This window comes from Aptenodytes forsteri, unplaced genomic scaffold (assembly GCF_000699145.1).
Source record: "Aptenodytes forsteri isolate BGI_AS27 unplaced genomic scaffold, ASM69914v1 Scaffold85, whole genome shotgun sequence".
Classification (NCBI taxonomy): domain Eukaryota; kingdom Metazoa; phylum Chordata; class Aves; order Sphenisciformes; family Spheniscidae; genus Aptenodytes; species Aptenodytes forsteri.
In genome coordinates, this window is record NW_008795533.1 from 102,353 (window position 1) to 119,824 (window position 17,472).

General features: G+C 53.6%; 1 protein-coding gene across 1 annotated transcript in view; it reads left to right on the forward strand.

Annotated features, from left to right (window-relative positions):
• The window catches only part of AIFM3 (apoptosis inducing factor, mitochondria associated 3), a 31,969-nt gene that overhangs the window by 13,842 nt on the left and 655 nt on the right, over window positions 1-17,472 (forward strand). The window contains exons 8-19 of the mRNA XM_019472803.1: window positions 1,779-1,865; window positions 2,418-2,509; window positions 4,589-4,719; window positions 5,869-5,984; window positions 6,333-6,404; window positions 6,732-6,795; window positions 7,747-7,823; window positions 8,560-8,677; window positions 9,689-9,787; window positions 10,218-10,293; window positions 16,140-16,244; window positions 17,279-17,333. Of these exons, the coding sequence (XP_019328348.1) occupies window positions 1,779-1,865; window positions 2,418-2,509; window positions 4,589-4,719; window positions 5,869-5,984; window positions 6,333-6,404; window positions 6,732-6,795; window positions 7,747-7,823; window positions 8,560-8,677; window positions 9,689-9,787; window positions 10,218-10,293; window positions 16,140-16,244; window positions 17,279-17,333 (1,092 nt within the window). The remainder of the gene's footprint in view (window positions 1-1,778; window positions 1,866-2,417; window positions 2,510-4,588; window positions 4,720-5,868; window positions 5,985-6,332; window positions 6,405-6,731; window positions 6,796-7,746; window positions 7,824-8,559; window positions 8,678-9,688; window positions 9,788-10,217; window positions 10,294-16,139; window positions 16,245-17,278; window positions 17,334-17,472) is intronic.

A 17,472-nucleotide genomic window follows, 5' to 3' on the forward strand; every position in this document is an offset into this window, starting at 1 on the left:
CTTTTTGAGAGCATTCAAGCCATTTCTGTGCTTGGACAAGACCTGTTTGGGGTGAGGAGCAGCTGGCTGAAACCTGCATCCAAGAGTCACAGAGGTTGGGCTGGGGAGCTCGGAGAAGCTCGCAGTCCCTGTCCCAGCCAGGCAAGCTCTCTGAAACACTTATCCCCTCCGTGTGAGTCTTAGACTGCCTTTTCCACTCTCCGTTAAATAGTAAGAACATCTCACATGCCAGAGATGTTATGCATGCTTTGTTAAACTCTCCACTAAACAACTCTGGATGTAGTTGCTTTTGGAAGGTGCACAAAGCCCAATGGAAGAGAAGGCAGAATTTTTGGGAACAGGCTAGAAAAAAAGGGGATTTTTCTTAATCTTATTGTGAGTGGGACTAACCCTGGAAAGAGCCATTAGAGGAGGAGCACGTAAAGCTGTAAGCAGCAGACTTCTTGTCTCCTGAAACTGCAGCATTGCCCTTCCTCTGCCTTGCTGAATGCCTGTTATGAATCTGTCCCGAGGTCCCGCCGGACTGTTCCTCTTTGTGCCCTTTGGACCATGCAGCTCCCTGGTGTGCTGCAACATTCCCATTACCGTCTCCGGAGCACCGAGCAGCAGCAAAACCCATGGTGGTTGTGCACTGCTCTGCGCTGCCCTTCGTGCACACCAGTGGGGGGGGGCCACCTCTCCCGAGCCGTGGGGTCAGACGTTCCTTTCTGTAAACATTGGGTGTTTAAAGAATTTGCAGTAAAACCTGTATGACCCTGCACCTGCCTCAAGTCCTAAGATACAGGTCTCTTCTGAGCACAGCGTTATCTGAAGTCACGGTAAGGGCAGGGCTCATCCCAGCCCCTGACCGAGCCACCTCCAGGGAGAAGGACCTTGCACATCCATCCCTGGGGGCAGATGGTGAAGCCCTTGATTCCTGCATCCCCTGTCCCTGTTGGGTCAAGCCCAAACATCATGCCTGTGTGGCACGGGTAGATGCTGCTGCTGCTGCTCAGCGCTGTGCGATATGTCGTTACAGGGCTTGACCGTGGCATGTGTGCGGCCGTGCCCGTCCCTGCTGTGCTGCAGGCAGGGAGGGATGCACTGGAGCATGGAACAGCCTGCACACAGGTCACTTGGTGCTCAGCTTGTTCTCAGCGTATGTCTGAGCAGAATTAGGAGGACAGATGAACTGCGGCTCAAATGTGAGCTCAACCCTGCATGTAAAGATGATGTAGGTCTTACCCAACTGACCAGGGAAGGCTGTGAAGAGCAAGAACCTTTATCTTGCAGCTAAAGATGAGCAGATATGGGCCACATGCCCCTGCTTCAGCTTTTGAGGGAACTCGTGCTGCGTAACTTGGGTGGTTTTGAAAGTGTTGCCCTTGCTGTGTTAATGCTGATTGTTCTTATTGCTCTTTTAGCTTCCATTTCCCCTGGCAACTGGTTGTTTTCCAAATAATGGGGCTTTTCTTTTGCTCCTATGAACTTGTGTGTGTTATGAGGAGCTGCAGTTAGAGCTGCTTTGCAGACACTCAGAAGCACTTGCTGTGCTCCTGCCTTAGCCGGTCAGTGCCAGCCCCGCACCGAGCGGGCAGAGGAGGAACCAGAGCCCAGTCCAGCACCTTGTGATGACTTTCACTTGAACAGGCTTTGATTCCAGCCCCTGTAGAGCAACTCTCTTAATCCATGCCATAAGGACTGACTTCAGACTACCGCTGACTTGTGTTGGTAACAGGCATTTCTCCATTCGCCTGTTCAACCCACAGCGGTTGACAGAAAAATGGCTTTTTTTGCAGTCGATGGATTCCCACCCGGAGCAGATAGCCCTGCGCCCCAAGGAGTTCTTCTGCACCTACGACATCGAAGTCCTGACCGAAATGCAGGTAAGGAGAGTCCTATGTGTATCTGCAGGCCGTCTGCTGCATGTGCTGGTAGGCAAGGGCTGTGTTTAGGAGATGTGGCAACTGTCTCTGTTCTTGGCTCACTGGATGCCGTTGCAGAAACGTTGGGTCTCCCCCAGCCCCCCTGTTTTATGCCCCAGAGCGCAGGTTGCCTGTGGTTGTTCAAAACCACAGTTAACGCGATTCCTCCCGTGGCAGGAAGGACACCCCGTGCAAACTCCGTGGTGACCATCATTTCTTGCCTGCCATTTGTGAGCATCCTCACGTGGACCTGGGGTGACCAAACGGCCTCTGATTAGGATAATCAGCCGGCAAGCAGTGCAGACAGTGATGGCTTAAACATTTCTTAAACATTTTATTTATACTGGGAGATCTTAAAGGATTTGTGAAAAGGCAGCTGGTAATATTTAAGGTCTAGGTTGGCTAAGCTGTGGACAGGAACACAGGGGACTAAAACCTAACAGACAGGCGGGTTGGGCTGGGAGCTCAGCATCTGGGATTTTGTCCCTTAACATTATTTAGGGATGATTTCAGGTTGCGGCTGTGGATATCAAGAACAAGATAGCCGTGTTCAAGGATGGATTTAAGATGGAATACAACAAGCTGCTGATAGCGACTGGAAACACGTAAGCTATGAACAAACATTTTAAAGATCAAGAGAAACTGTTTTATCTGAGAATGTGAGGAGCTTGTGCCTGGGGATAAGGGGTCAAATATGGTGGTTGAATTCGGACACTGAATTTGTTTGCAAGAGTGTTTGCAGAAAAGGCAAGGAACACCTATTGAATACATCTGTCTATATCTATATCTATATCTGTATCTGTATCTATATCTAATCATATCTATCTATATGATATCTATCTATATGATATATATCTGTATCGTATATATCTATATTGTATATATCTGTACCTCTATCTCTATAAAGCTGTGCTGGGTATGTCTGCTCAGCCAAAGCTGAAAAGCCTCCGTGTCACCCAAGAGTTGCCCAGAAAGCAGGTAACCACCAGACGCGGGGGCTGGTGGGACGGCTGCGGGATTTGCTACCTGGGTGTTTCATGGTCAGCGTCAAGGTCAAAAGGGTGTTAACAAAAAGTACCCACTGAAGCAGTCGGGGTGTGTGGGCGGTTTGGTGTTAAAGAAACTGATAGAAAACTGAGATTTGAAAAGGTGTAGGAATTTGCCAGCAGCACCCTAACGCTGCGCTGTTCCCTGGGGGCCGGCTTGAGAGCGTATGGGAGAGACTCAGGAAAATCCCACTGAGTTCATCATCTTAGAATATTAAAATTAATGCCCAGGACCTTGAACGTATTTTCTTTAACAAAAGCCTCCAAAATGGACGTATCCTGAATTTTTTTGAGAGATCATTTTTGCCGCATTGCTGCTCTTTTCACCCCTCAGTAATACTCAACCCTGACAATCAGATAATTCATCCATCTGAATTTCCATCTTTCGTTTCCTAACAGCCTTTAAGATCTTTCTCGACAATGAAAGCTTAATGCTTCTCTGTTGCAGCCTTAATTAGGTGTTGCTGTTGCCCCAGCCTAACAGACCCCTTTGTGAGGCTTGCCCCCAGGAGGGAAGTTTTCAAGACTGAAACCTGGTCCAGCCGTAGGGAAAGGCAGTAGCGATGTGCCTGTCCTGCTCTGCACAGCTGCTGCTGGGGTGCAGAGCATCGCCCGAGACCGGCATCGTCCCTAGCGCCCTGGAAGTAGCGGGTTGGTTTGTTTTCAATAGGGGATTTGTCAAAATTGGCACTATAAGATGAAAATGAGGCATCCTGGCTCCCTTTCTTTGTGCTCCTAACACCAAGGCACAAAATGAAGTAGGAGAAATGCAGCCCCTGCAAAGTTTATCATCCGGGGAAGGGATCCTGTGGAATAGCCGGAGCAGGGACTCCCGTTGCAACCTTGTGTGTGACCAATAACAGCAACAGCCCCACCGAGTGCTAATGGCTGGTGCTGGGGTGTGCAGTGCCACAGCCAAAATGCTGTCTGCACCAGCCACCTAATTAGGTTCAAAAGAGGATCAAGCCTTTGGCAATAATTTCAAAATCCTTATGCATAAGCTCCAGGTACACCAGGTAAATGTTTTTAAGGTACCTAAATTATTTAGGATCGTCTGTCTGATTTCCAGATGTGAGTCGGGTATGCAGGGGGCATATATTTAAAAATATATAGGCTCCAGTAAGTGCATGGGGAGAACACGATTAAACTGCTACAGCACGAGCAGTGTGCCCCTAGGAACGTATAGTGGAACCTGCATCTGCAGAGGCTTATGAAACTTTCAATATCTGGCTCCAGAGCGTCTGCTGGAGGACGGAGTGAGTTTTCTGTGTCCCATTAAGCTTCTGAAAATTTTACAACATGCCAGCAGTTAAGCACAAGCTTGCAAAGCAGTACCCATCCTGTGCTGTGCTGCGTTGCCCCAGAAGGGAGCTCACCCCAGCCCCACGGGTACACCGGTCCACGGATGGGGACGGGGGCGGCTGCCGAGCAGCCCCTGCTGCGCCGGCGTTCGCGGTCGTGCTCTGGCTGTTGTCCACCAGCATTTGGGTTTTTCCATGTTACGTCTCCAGCCCAGAGAAAGGTGAAAAAAGGAAAGGCTGAGATGCTGCTGGAGCCCTGGAAAGGGGGTCTGAAGTCCCGATTGCCACCATGGGGTCAAGAAAAGCACCTGTATCACCCTCAACGTGTGTTTTTCAGGCCCAAAGCTCTCAGCTGCAAAGGCAAGGAGGTGGAAAATGTTTTCAACATCCGGACGCCCGAGGATGCCAACCGTGTCGTGAAACTGGCCACGAGCAAGAATGTGGTTATCGTGGGAGCATCCTTCCTGGGTGAGCGCTCGCTCTTCAGGTGTCTGCGTCTCAGCTGTCCACGTCTTCCTGCAGATGGTCCCAGTCCCTCGCCCAGTTTGTCACTGCCCAGTTAGAGGTAACCTCCCCCCCCCCGCCCTGCAAACTGGACCTCGGGGTAGTCCAACCTCCAGCTCCAGGTGGGTGGTAAGGACATCACCTTGCTGAAGAAATTGATTTTACTGAAGAGGCTGGGCCGTTCAGCTTGCACAGACACGGATATTGCTGTCCCAGTCAGAAAAGCATAGGGCAGGTCCAGTACTGGTGCTTGGGTGGTTTCAAATCTGGTGTGTCTGGATTTGGCTTCAGTTGGGAGGGTCTTGTTGGTAGGTGAAAGCCTGTGGGTTTATTTCTCTTTTACTTTCTAGCAGGGTGGTGAATTTTTAAAATACACAGCAAAATCTTATCATTTCTTTGATGTTCCTTCTTTTTGCTTGATATGGTTCTAACAGAATTATTGTCGGTCCTACAAGCCTTAAGCATAAATGGTTATTAGTCAGGGAATTTGTTATAAAATGTTCAGTATTTGTTTTTCTTCTTTTTTAAAAAAATTTCCTGTTTTAATGGTTCAGTCAATCCCATCTACAGAAAAGCATGTGGTGTGTGGGGGCCAATTGCAAACTGCAGGTCATCGAAAAGATCCATTTCCAAAAAAACCTCATAGATGGAAAAATGTCTTGGTGAAGGTTCCCATGCAATTGCCAGCACCAAACTTGTCCCGTTCTGATCGGAGAAAACAGCTAGTGACAAGGGCTGTTTTCAGCCCGCAGCTCATTACCTCTGCTGAGACAGTCACAGCCGTAACAGGAAGGTTTCCCTCATCTGAGGTCCATTGCTCCAAGTGCTACGGCTTCCTACAGCATTTTGGGACTTCATCATGGCCGGTTCCTCCCTTCGGTCTTTGAAACCTGCATCTAAGAACAAATTGCCATAGATCATAAATCTCACCTGAACTGGTGTGGTCCCTTGTGGCCGCCAGGTCTGGTGGCACACCAGATCTCCTAGTAGAGCAGCTCCAACCTCCCTAGCCAGGAGCGGGCAAGGCTGCTCCTCCGCTGCGGCCAGCGCCGGGGACGCAGGGCAGCACTGGGGGGATTCCCGCAGCCGCTCGGACCTGCTTCTGTTCTCCAGGGATGGAGGTGGCCGCCTACCTCGCGGAGAGGGCCCACTCGGTGTCCCTGGTGGAGCTGGAGGAAGTCCCCTTCAAGAAGTTCTTTGGGGAGAGGGTTGGCCGCGCTGTCATGAAGGTGACCTCGCTTTCCCATCCGGGGGGTGGTTTTGGTGACAGAGCGGGTTCTGCTTGTTTCACTTATTGCACTAATTAATTCGTTATTTGACGTTTATTGATTAAGCTGTGATGGTAGCAGTCACTAGAAAGAAAGACCGGGCTGCGTCTTCTCTGTCGTGGTCCACGTGCTGTAGAACACCTTCTTCTGGACACGTGTTGGGGACGGAGGTGGTGCTGACCCCCTTTGCAGCGTGGGTCGAAGCGAGCCCAGAGGGTGGGCAGGGCAGTGCAGGGAGCAGAGGGACACCAGGAGCGGGGAGGTTCAGGGTCCTGATGTCCCCTGCTCTGTCCCATGTCCCCCCTCCAGATGTTTGAGAGCAACAGGGTGAAGTTCTACATGCAGACAGAGGTGTCGGAGCTGCGGGAGCAGGAGGGCAAGGTAGGGTGCGGGCAGGGGGTCCCCGGGGGCACCGCCACGGCATCCCCCCAGGGCTGCCGTTCCCTTTGCCGCTGGGGTTTTGCCCTCTACTCTTTCCTAGCCCCTGAAACTCATATTCCTGGATTTAGCCCCCAGGAGCAAACGTGCTCCAGTGCGGTGTGTGGGGTGATTTCATTGCTCCCACCCTCCTCCTGCTGCCGTTATAAGGAATTATGGTCAATTTGCATGTCAAAAATGAAGCAAGCTGCCAGCTTGGCTTGCTGCTGCTACAGGGTGGGGGTTTTTTTGTCCCTAAATAACCGTGATGTCCCCCCGCGTCTCATGCAGCTGAAGGAGGTTGTGCTGAAGAGCGGGAAGGTCCTGCGTGCCGACGTGTGTGTCGTCGGTGTTGGTAAGGGGCCATTGCTGCGGGTGCAGAGCCCGGCGGGCTGGCGGTGCTTCGCTCGGTGGAGGGGAAGCTGGAGGGGATGTGGCAGCGACGGGTCCCCGGGGCTGGGTAGCTGGGGCTGCTGGCAGTGATGTGCCAGCCCCGCTCAGCTGCCACACATGAGTCTGCACAGAAAAGCTGAAAAAGGCCTTTCTAGAGCCTCCACCCCAAAATGCAACTGAAAATATATTTGGAATACAGTAATGGTTTCGGTTTTTCCAGAAAAAAAACCCATTCAAACCAATTTCATCCTCTCAAGTTGTTTTTTTTAAAGCCTCCCCTAACTGATTTTTTTTCCCCCTCTTCTTTTTTATTGCTGCTGCTGCCGTAGAAGAGGGTATTTTTGTCCTTTACACCTGGGGGAAAAAAAAATCCCATTCTCACTCTATAACTTTTCAAAATGTTGCGGACTGGAAGAATCACAGAATTAGTTTAATTCTGCTTTTGTTGTTTTATTGACTACTCTGATTTGTGAAGGCTAGAGGAAAAAAAAGAGCAAAAAAAGAAAATGAAAGCTGAAGAAAAGGTACAGATTGTGGGGGAGGCAGAGGAGCCCTGTCTGGCAACCCGAAGGCTCCCTTTTAAATATATTTTTTTTCAAAATATCTATAAAAGAGAAGTGGATTGAAAATTATCCTCAAGCATTAGAAAAAGGTGGTGGGCACGTTACAGCGGTGCACTGATGGCTTGGAGAGCGGTGGGAACCCCGGGGGTGCGGAGGGTGATGTAGTGAGAGTAGTGGGGGCTCTGTAGGGTGCCTGGCTCCGCTCCCCGCTCCCGGAGCAGCCCGCTGCCTGTCCCTTGGGGCAGACGGCTTGTCTGGGCAGGGGGGAGACCTGCTGGCCTTGGGGTCAGCCCCCTGGGGCTGCGGGGACGCCCGGCTACCGTGCCGGCAGCCCTTGCCTTCTCCCGCAGGCGCAGTCCCAGCGACGGGCTTTCTCAAGCAGAGCGGCATCAACATCGACTCCAAAGGCTTCATCGTGGTCAACAAGGTGAGCCTGGGAGGCAGCCCCCGCCGGGAGGGAGAGCAGGAGGAGCTGAGTCTGCTCTCCTTCGAGATGAGCTTCCCTGGGGCTCCAAACTGCTGTCGCAGGGGCGTTTCATCCGCCGAGATGCTGAGAGCATCACACTGGAGTGCCTGGGACCCCCCTGCAAGGGAGGGGTTTGCAAATCCCAGCCCTGGATGCTGTGGCTTGGGTCTGGCTCTGAGCTCTCCTGGAATGGTGTGGATATTTTGGGCAGAAAGAAATGGGGAAAGATCCACCTTTTCAAGGATCCCAAAGGATCTCATCTTTCCTCCCCACCACCGGTGACTCCGATGGGAGTGGTGTTGGTACTGATGGGTGCTGTGTGCCGTGAGTGAGGAGCGTGTCGGGGGGGCTGGGGCCCATTGCCACCCACCCCTGCGCTTATTGCTCATACATGCAATAAGCCAGGCTCCATTTGCAAACACCGACAGACCCTAGTCTTCTAAGAGGGGCTCCAGGACACCAGCCCGTGTCTCATTTTACCGGGTAACCCACTGGCAGAGGGATGCTGTAGGTCCGTGCCTGCGTGGTCTGCTTTGAAAGTGAAGAACGCTAAATCAAATCCCACCTGGGGGTCCCACAGCCGAGCAGAGGTTGTCCATGTGTTCCCGGGGACCGTGGCAGCTCTAGAGCAGTTCCCTGTTCCTGTTCGTGTAGGGTGCAAACCCCACCGATGCACACTTCTGCTTCCACCCTGCAGATGATGCAAACCAGCATCCCCGGAGTCTTTGCAGCCGGTGACGCTGTCACGTTCCCACTGGCCTTGAGGAATAATAAGAAGGTGAACGTCCCTCACTGGCAGATGGCCCATATGCATGGTAGGTGCTTTTCAGTCCCTTCGCTTTGCAACAGCAAATTGCTTACGGAAAAGAGCCTTTTCTGGATCCCCGGGAAATTTGCAAGCCCTCTAGCGAGAGAATGAGACAACTGCCAGCGGGGGAACTGGGTAGTTGTATTAAACATTTTGAAGCATGTATATTTTATCCTGTCCGATATGCCTTCGTTTGTCAGCCTTCTTGACGTGCATTGCCTAGTGTCCTCGTTACAAACAGAGAGGTGCCCAGGGACAGGCTTTCTCATACGCCGTGTGCTCCCTGGCATCTGCAGTCGCCGCAGGAGCCTGATCTTCTCCTTGCCCCGGGACACTGAGGAGCTCACATCCTAATGTTAGCTCGGGCTCACATCCCCAGCTGGGCTGCCCACGCTGCCGGGCTGGCCCAGGAGCATGCTGCAGAGCTAAGACCCTTCTCCCCTTCACACCAGCAAGCCTGGAAACCCTGACGTGATCGGCTGCCCTTGAGCTTTCCAAGGCCACAACCCCGTGAGGAGGTTGACCTCTGGGTGGGTGCCCTGGGTGAGAGGTTTTGGAACCACACCTCCAAAGTTAGCCTTTGGACACAGCCCCCTTTAATGCTGGTCCAGACGCGCCTCTGTGGCAGGGACTGTACTCTAACAGTCTCCGTGTCCTCAGGGGGTTTATCCATCCCATCCCCATTTGCGGTGGGAGCTCAGCAAGTTCTCAGCCCTGTCACTGTTGCAGAAGTTGGGTTGAAACAGGCTCATGAGCACATCGTGTATGTCAGTGGAGGTGACGGGTCAGTAGGAGCTGCACTGCCGGGGAGGAGTCCGAGCCCAGCCTCGGACGATGCAATGAGTTTCCTTGTTGGTGCTTGTTGCTGTATGGGTTTTTTTCAGCCTAAGCAGAAGGCCTTGGTTTCCCTGTACTCGGGGACTAGAGATGTTGATGCTGTGCTGCGACCTGAGGGCAGACCACAACGCTTGCCCCGGCGCGGAGCTTCCTCGCTTGTTCTGCTGCTTCTCTCTTCCAGGCCGTATAGCTGCGCTCAACATGCTGGCCCACGGCATGGAGATCAGCACAGTCCCATACTTGTGGACTGCTATGTTCGGGAAGAGCATCCGATATGCGGGTAAGGGGCTCCCCAAGGCTGCTGTAGAGTTTGTGCTGGTGGAGGTGCCCTGGGATAGAGAAGCCACAGCCACCTCCCTTGCTGTGGACCCTCCGCGCCAACCTCTGCCTCAGGTCTGCTTCCCTTCCTGGCTCCTGAGGGCTTTGGTATCTTCTCTGAAACCTGTCTGCTCATGGCTGTGGGGTGCAGGGCCAGAGGGATGGCTGCGGTCACGAGGGATGGCCCAGCACGAACAGGGACAGTCTTGCTGAACTTGCACTTCTCTGAACAAGAAGGGGTGCTTTTTGGTACCCTCATCTTCTGGTGCTGGTCTCTTGGTGACTGCAGGATGCTCTTTGTGTAGCTCTGGATTGAAACGCTCTGTCTTAGGGGCTAGAGCTGGGCCCAGGGCGATTGTTGCTGAATCCACTTCTTCTTCTCTGCCTTCCAGGCCACGGGGAAGGATTCGATGATGTTGTCATTCAGGGAGATTTAGATGAACTGAAGTTTGTGGCATTTTATACCAAGTAAGTGTTTCTCTTCTCCACGTTCCTACACAGGCATTCGTCTAAGCTTGTTCTGCTAGGCTGGAAAATATTTTTGCGAGAGCTTCTGTCAGTCGGTTTTGTTCCTCTCTGGACACTGAGGTTGCAGGACATTAATAAAAGGCCCTAGAGAAATGATGTGCTAAGCGTAAAGCAAGTTAAATTGGTTAAACTAATGTCTCTGCCAGATGTAAGCACTTTGTCTGTTCACATAATATCTGAGAGCAAATAATGGCTTCTATTAATTTGTTGCTGGCAATTCCCATCAAGTATTTCCTTCCCATCTCTTCGCTGTGTTAATGATTTGTGACCAGGACTGGACTGGGAGCTCAGGCATCACCGTTTCTGCTTCTGGTTTGACAAATTAAGCTCAAAAAACTCTTCTGTCTATTAACAAGCTGTGAAGGTTAGCAAGAGTTCAGGAGCTTTTGTTACACCTGTAGTGAAACCCAGCTCTCCCCCAGGCTGGGAGCCTATCTGGGAATATTTTCCTGAGATGTGTTGACAGCCGGGATGTGTTCCCTCTGCTGTTCTTGAGCCACGCTGGCTGTTTAGACTGGCAAGACTGTGCACCATGAATTTATCCCCAAAATATTGCTGCTGTTTATTCTTTTGTTGCCTTTGTCCCATCCCAACCTGAAATCAAGAGCCTCCTCATGCCTGGAGACAGAGGGGATTTCTTCAGGTGCTTTCTAATATTAAGGATGGGGAGAGTGAAACCAGGGAAGCGAAGGTCTGCCCGGCTCAGCAGTCAAACTACTCGGCAGCAGCATTCAGGCAGGGATCAGGAGGGAGCTCTGGGCAGGAGCCAGCTCCTGCTCTGCAGAGATCATCTCACCAGGGCTCGTTGCCCCTCTGTCCCCTGCCCAATGTCCCTCACGGCCTCCCCTCCGCGTCCCCCTCCCCGAGGGTGGGCGCTTGCCCCCATCGCTCCAGGATGGAGCCTGGCAGTTGGATGTGTCCATCAGGCTTGGAGTGGCACAGGGCTCACTTTATCACCCCGTGGCATGAGCCAGCCAGCTCCCCGGTGCTCACCCTCCTTCTCCTGGTGCCTGTGCACCTCGGATAAAAACCTGCTGCAGGCAATGGGGCTCCAGCATCTGCTGGCACCCAGGGGCCCTTTGCACGTCGACGCACCTCTGAGCTCGCTGGCACCTTGGCCAAAATTGCCTAAAAGGGTGGGTTTGTACCAAGGCACCACCTGTGGTGGGGAGAGCTGCTGCAAGGGGACATTCCCCTTCTACAGCCACAGCCACGGGGCTGTCACTCCCCACCCTCTCGATGTTTCGGAGTGCATTTAAATCACATAACTGCCAAAGCAACATTTTAAAATGCACAGTTTGCTCAGTGAGTGTGAGCCAGGGGAAGATAAAAACCCTTTTCGGCAGTTTTGCTGCAGTGGTTTGCGGAGTTGTGTGTACTTTTGCCGCTGCATCCCCTGCGAAGCCGCTCTGCAGCCGTTGTGTTGCCCCGTCTCGGGTCCCCTGGCCTCGCTGGCAGTCCCCTGCGTGCAGCAAAGGCAGCATTACGGGGCCAGGCATCCACGAGCCGCACTGGCACGCATTTCTTTCCAGCATATAATCGTCTTTGAAACCTCTATTCCTCCTTTCCGTACCAGAGCTTGAGCTATTTATCCCAACCCTAATTAGAAAGGAAATGTCAGATTGCTTTATTTAAACATCTGTAGAGCCTGTTCAAAAGGAAAGCCCTGAGCAAGGTGCATAATCCCTGTGCTGTGCAGCAGCCCCGTGCTCAGCGTGCCGCTGGCGGCTGCCGGGGGGCGAGGGCTGCCTGGGCAGGCCTGCCGGCACGCAGGAAAGCCGGGCTCGGTGGGCAGCAGCTCCCCGGCGGGCGGGCGGGCGGGGGCCGCCGCTGAGGCTAAGCGCTGTGTTGTTCTGCCACCCAGGAGGGGGTCCCGGAGATGGCTTTTGGGTACCAGGACGGCATCCTGTGCTGAGAGCCGGAGGTACTGGGGGAGCCAGCCAGTGCATCTCCGGCTGCTTTGCTCGGCTGTAATCAAGTCCCTGTCTCCGCTTCTGTGAGAGGCCACCGGGAACATTTCTTTCTCTTTTCCTCGTTTGGTGATAGTTCTTCTGGTTGGTGCTAATGCTTTTGGACTGAGGACACTGTCCCAAATCGACCATCCCCTCCTGCTTCCTTCTGCCATGCCCACCTGATGGCTTGGACTCTTCTCCTCCTGGTGCACGCTGTCTTGGTTGTTGCATGAACTGCTGGTGGTTTCCACTCCTGGAGCCTGTCCTCAGCATCGACTTTCACAATAAGGCTCTTTTTTCCCCAGAGTTTGAAGAAGAAAGCTGTTCACTTGTCCCCATTCAGAGCTGTGTGAGCTGTGGAGGGGTCAGCGTGAGGCCCTGTACCAGGAGGTGGACGGGACGGGACATGCTCTGCAGATGTCCCCATGGGACACTGCGTTCACTGCAGCACCTCAGCCAGAACAGACCGATGTCATCCCACCCCTAAGACCTTGGAGATCTTGGGAGATCCAGGGAATTGCTGTGGTGGTCTTCTTCACGTGTCCCCACTTCCTTTGCGTTGAACCCTGCAGAGGAAGGTGTTGCGGAGGCTCACAAAATCAAATTAGGCAGGTGATAGGTTCAAAAATGAACTTTATTTTAACCAAAATTGTTTAAGAGAAAACTAACTAGAAATGAGGCGTCAACGCTCCGACAACACCAGTAAAGCACAGGTTCAGGAGGGCGTAGGAGGGATTAACACTGCACAGCCGGCTTTAGAAGTGAGGATCCAAACTGTGCACAGTCACTCACCTGGAAGATGAGGGCTCTCAACCGCGAGGACTTTCCTCGGGCGGCGTCCCGAGCCCAGGGGAGAGTCCCCGACTGCAGACCCGCTGCTCCCAGGAGGAGGACCGGCTCCCCTTGCCCTCCGGCGGGGCTCCATTTCTACCCTAGTCGAACCTCATCTCCGGTCAGTTCGAATTGCCTGAGGGCCTTCACTTTCTTACCCCTCGCCCGAGGTGTATACGGGACCATAATGACTGGCCAAAAATGTGTACGTGATGGTCAGCACTCGCCACCGTAAAGGCGTGAAAGTAAGGGCACAAAAATAAGGGCGCAGCCGTCTTAATGCCCCCAGTCTTTGTCAGGGCAGGTCCCCCTGCCACAGAAGGGAAGACCATGTAGACATGGTGCTCCACCTTCCCTCAGCCTTTACACCAAGACTTCTGATTGCTCCAAATCCCAGGTTCAGGAAGGGCACTCTTGTTGCCTCTAAAGACCTTTGAAAAAGAGGGATTCCTCCTGGCTTCCCCATCTGTCAGACAAAATGTTTAAAAGCCACTGCTGGTGTGGGATGGTCCAGCTCACCAGCGCCCCACGAGTTATTTCACAAAAGGACCAGCTACCCCATGTCTTGCTGACGGAAATGTTTGGGCTCCATCCGCCTTCCTGGCTGGTTGTGTCGGGCACTGGCTGGGCTTGAGGCTGAGTCGGTGGGCAGCTGGTGGGATTACGTCTTCCTTTCCTTTCCCTTGCACACCTTGGTTATTCGTTCCCTTGGAACAGCACATCTTCCCCTGGTTCTGATGGATAGGTGTCTCCAACCACTTTGTGTTTCCCAGCTGGGGGCTGGCTGTGCTCAGGAAACCAAACGTAGAGGAAACCACTGAAGCTTCAAGACCATGTGGTGTGATGTGAAGGTGGTGCAGAACCTCCCAGGAGTCCTGAAGCCTCAGCCCACGCTGTGTGCTGAGCACCAGAGGCATCAAGCAATGGTGAAGTAGCCAAGGCCAAGGCCCTGTGTGATGGAAACAGCCACCTGTAGGGTCTCCCCAGGCTGTGGTTCATGGTGGGATGGGGTTCTCATTGGCAGTTTGTGTTCCTGAGCTTGGGGCAACCGAAGAGGGAATCTGCACTGCAGTGCCATCAGGTATTGCTGCAAGAGTCTTGGAAGGAGACCGGCGGTCTTCTGTAAAGAAAACTCATGAGTCCCTGCACGTATGATTGGAGTTACATCCCTAGGGAATGGGGTCCTGTCCTGGGAGAGTAGAGGACCTCATTTACATCAGGCGGGACGTCAAGCATCACAGCAGAGAAGACACAGGCTCAGAAAGTGAAGAGCTCTTCTAAATCACAGCAGCAGCCCTTGAACACAACAGCCCAGCAGGCAGTTGAGCTGAACACATACATGCTTTGTAATCTTCTCGGATGGTTAATTATCCTCACTGCCTACCACGGACGCCTGTTTTCCAGTGTGAACGTATTGCTCATCAACATCTGTCTGTTACTCCTTATTCCCACCTTGTCTGCTGGATGGAAGAGCCACAGGCTATCAGCAATCCCCTCTGCTGTAGGTACATGTCTCTGCAGTGAGCTAAGGATGCTTGAGATGGGATTTCCAATGGCAGCCAAGTCTTGTTCTAGAGCTCCTGGCAACGCAGCAGCTCCCCCTTCCCGCAACCATTCTCGTGGAGCAGCACCCTGTGCTGGAGCCTGGCTGGTGTCAGTCCGTCTCTGGGTCTGGCTGGTGTGGACTAACTAATCTGTGGACAAGCTCCAGTGGCTCCAGAGAAGATTCTGGGCTCCTGGTCTGCTCTGCACATCTGCGCTCACCCATGGGATGGGGAAGCCAGACCACCGCTCTGTTTCCGACTTGCTCTCCCTTATTTGTAGTGAGCTTGTTTAGGAATCAGAGCCTCTTGAAATAGGTAGTCTTCTGTGATGGAGCTACCCCGTGGCTTTGCGGGACAGCTATGAGAGATGACTTCAACTCCCATGGCTCCACAGAGATGAAGTGTCCTCTGAAACATGGCTTCTGCTCTCCTCCTCCCAGGAATCAGGCACGTGTTCCCCCCTCCCCGGCTGCTCTTTGCTCTGTTGATCACGGAGCTCTTTGGCAGCAGATTGAAGAGCAGATCTTGATTTGTTCGGTGCCTCTACTCTTCAACTTACTCAACAATATCACCAGTGTTTAGTATCTTACCCATGCACCTTCTCTGATCTTTACAGTGTTTGTCTATTCAGTTATCTATTTATGAGTCATCTCTTGGGTTCAGTCTTTGAAGATTTACACTCAGGTTGACCTCTGCAAACCTCAAAGCAGAAGAGCCATTCTTGTTTGCCTTGTGACCTTTAGCCAAAGCTCCCCCAGCGTTTTCACATCCTCTTCCCTTCTGCTTCATTCGTTTCCCATTCAGCCTTTGAGGTTGCGTTGTGCCACCAGCATTGGCGTCCTGGTGGGTGATGGTCAGCCGGACTGGGACGTGCTGCTGGACATCCCATATACCCAGGGGTTTCATCACTGGGGCTGGTGGGACCCTGCTGTCGGAGACCCCCGCTATCCCGGTGCTTTGGGAGGAGCATGCCTGTGGAGCAGCTCGGAGGTGGGCACTCTGCCCACTTGAAGGTGGGGATCAGGAAGGGGATGTGGAGTAGCACAACCAAGTGTCCCACAGGGAAATCCTGACCACCCGCTTCTCCACTCCCTCGGTACAGGGCAGCAGCACAGGGATCGCCTGCCCGGATGGCAGCAACCACTGGGCATCCTTGCTGATGTCCAGGTTTTTATCCACCATCAGATCCTCCTTTGCTGCTGTTTTCCCACAGATGCCAGGGTGCCCAGAGCTGTCTCCATCCCCTGGGCACCCTAGTGATGCTCACCTCGCCAGCATGTGAGCATCGGTGAGACCACTGCTAGCACAGTCCCCGTGGTGCTCACACCTTGGGATGGGTCCTGACCCTGGAGTGGGTGTTTCTCTTTGCTTCCCGCTTCTCTCCAGCATGTTGCTTTTTGGGTGATGGAGCCGTGGCCACCCGGGGCTGCCCTAACCGCTCTGCTCTGCCCGGCACTAGGAGCGACGAGGTGGTGGCTGTGGCCAGCATGAACTACGACCCTATTGTGTCCAAGGTGGCTGAGGTCCTGGCTGCCGGCAGGACCATCCGAAAGCGTGATGTGGAGTAAGTAGACGCACTGTGGGATCCGGCAGTGCCAGGGCAGGGGCTGAGCACAGCCATGGGGTGCAGGGCAGGGCTGAGCACCCCGAGGCAGGACCCCGATGGGCACTGCGCAGCTCTTGCCCACTCCATACCCTTCTTGGCCCATACCCTCCATCCCCCAATGCTGCCATCCAGCTGCCTCAAGGTCTGGCATCCCCCACACAGGGGGTTTGTCTTAAGCACCAGGATCCAAATCCTTGCACAGACTCGATGGGACAGTGGTGCTCGCTGCCGCTGGGTGCTGGCACATCACTGAGGTAGCACTGTCTGATGCTGGGGTGCCCCTGGGCACCCAGTCAGTCGAGGGGACCCGCAGAGAGGGGCTGGGTGTGCTGCCCGTGCACAACCCTCTGCAAGAGCAAAGCCCGGAGAGCTCACGGTGCCGGGACACTGGCCCTTGGTGTCTCAGCCTCCAGTTCATTGGGGCATAGCTCATAGGCAAAGTGCATTTTTTTCCCGTCACTTTGTTTTTAAGACTTTGCACAGAAAAGGGTGTACCCCTGCATGCAGAGGGTGGGTGCAGAACATGCTGTGCTGGAACGCAAATGCCAGGGAGGTGATAGCAGCCGGGAAGGAGCCTTTAGAGTGGGAATCAGAGCTGAGTGGGGAATGTGGGTCCCTGTCCCTGGGATGTTTCCACATCTGGAATAAAAGCAAACTTTTTCAAAAGCTCGGGGAGAGAAGCACTCCTGGCCCCCGGGCAGCCCCGAGCCAGGTCAGACAGCCCGGGCACCCCTGGGACGAGGAGCGTGTCGAGGGTCCACCCAGCCACCAGTGACTGGGGTAGGGTTGTGCCCATCATCTCCAGTACATCGGGAAATGGTTGCTGGCCACCCAGTTTGCGGCTGGGAGGGAGGTGGCATCTCACGGGCAGCCCGGTGGCGGGGGGAGCTGTTGGCCCCCGTGGTGGGGCACAGCAAGCCTGGAGGAAGCCGGACCGCCTAAACCTGAATGTCTTTTCTCTCTCTGTCTCCTGCTGCTTTCGCACCTTTTAGGCTGTTTGTCCGTCATGGCAAGTACGTTCGGTTTGGGGTCCTGGGTGCGCTGGGCGTGAAGGGCTGGCAAGAGGCACAGCCAGCCCCCTGCTTGGGCCATGTCCCTAATTCCTGTGAGGGGACACTGGTTAAGGCTGCGTGCTTGTTTTGCAGCCCCCCCCCCCCCCCTGGGGGGGGAGGCCGCGGGGGGGGGG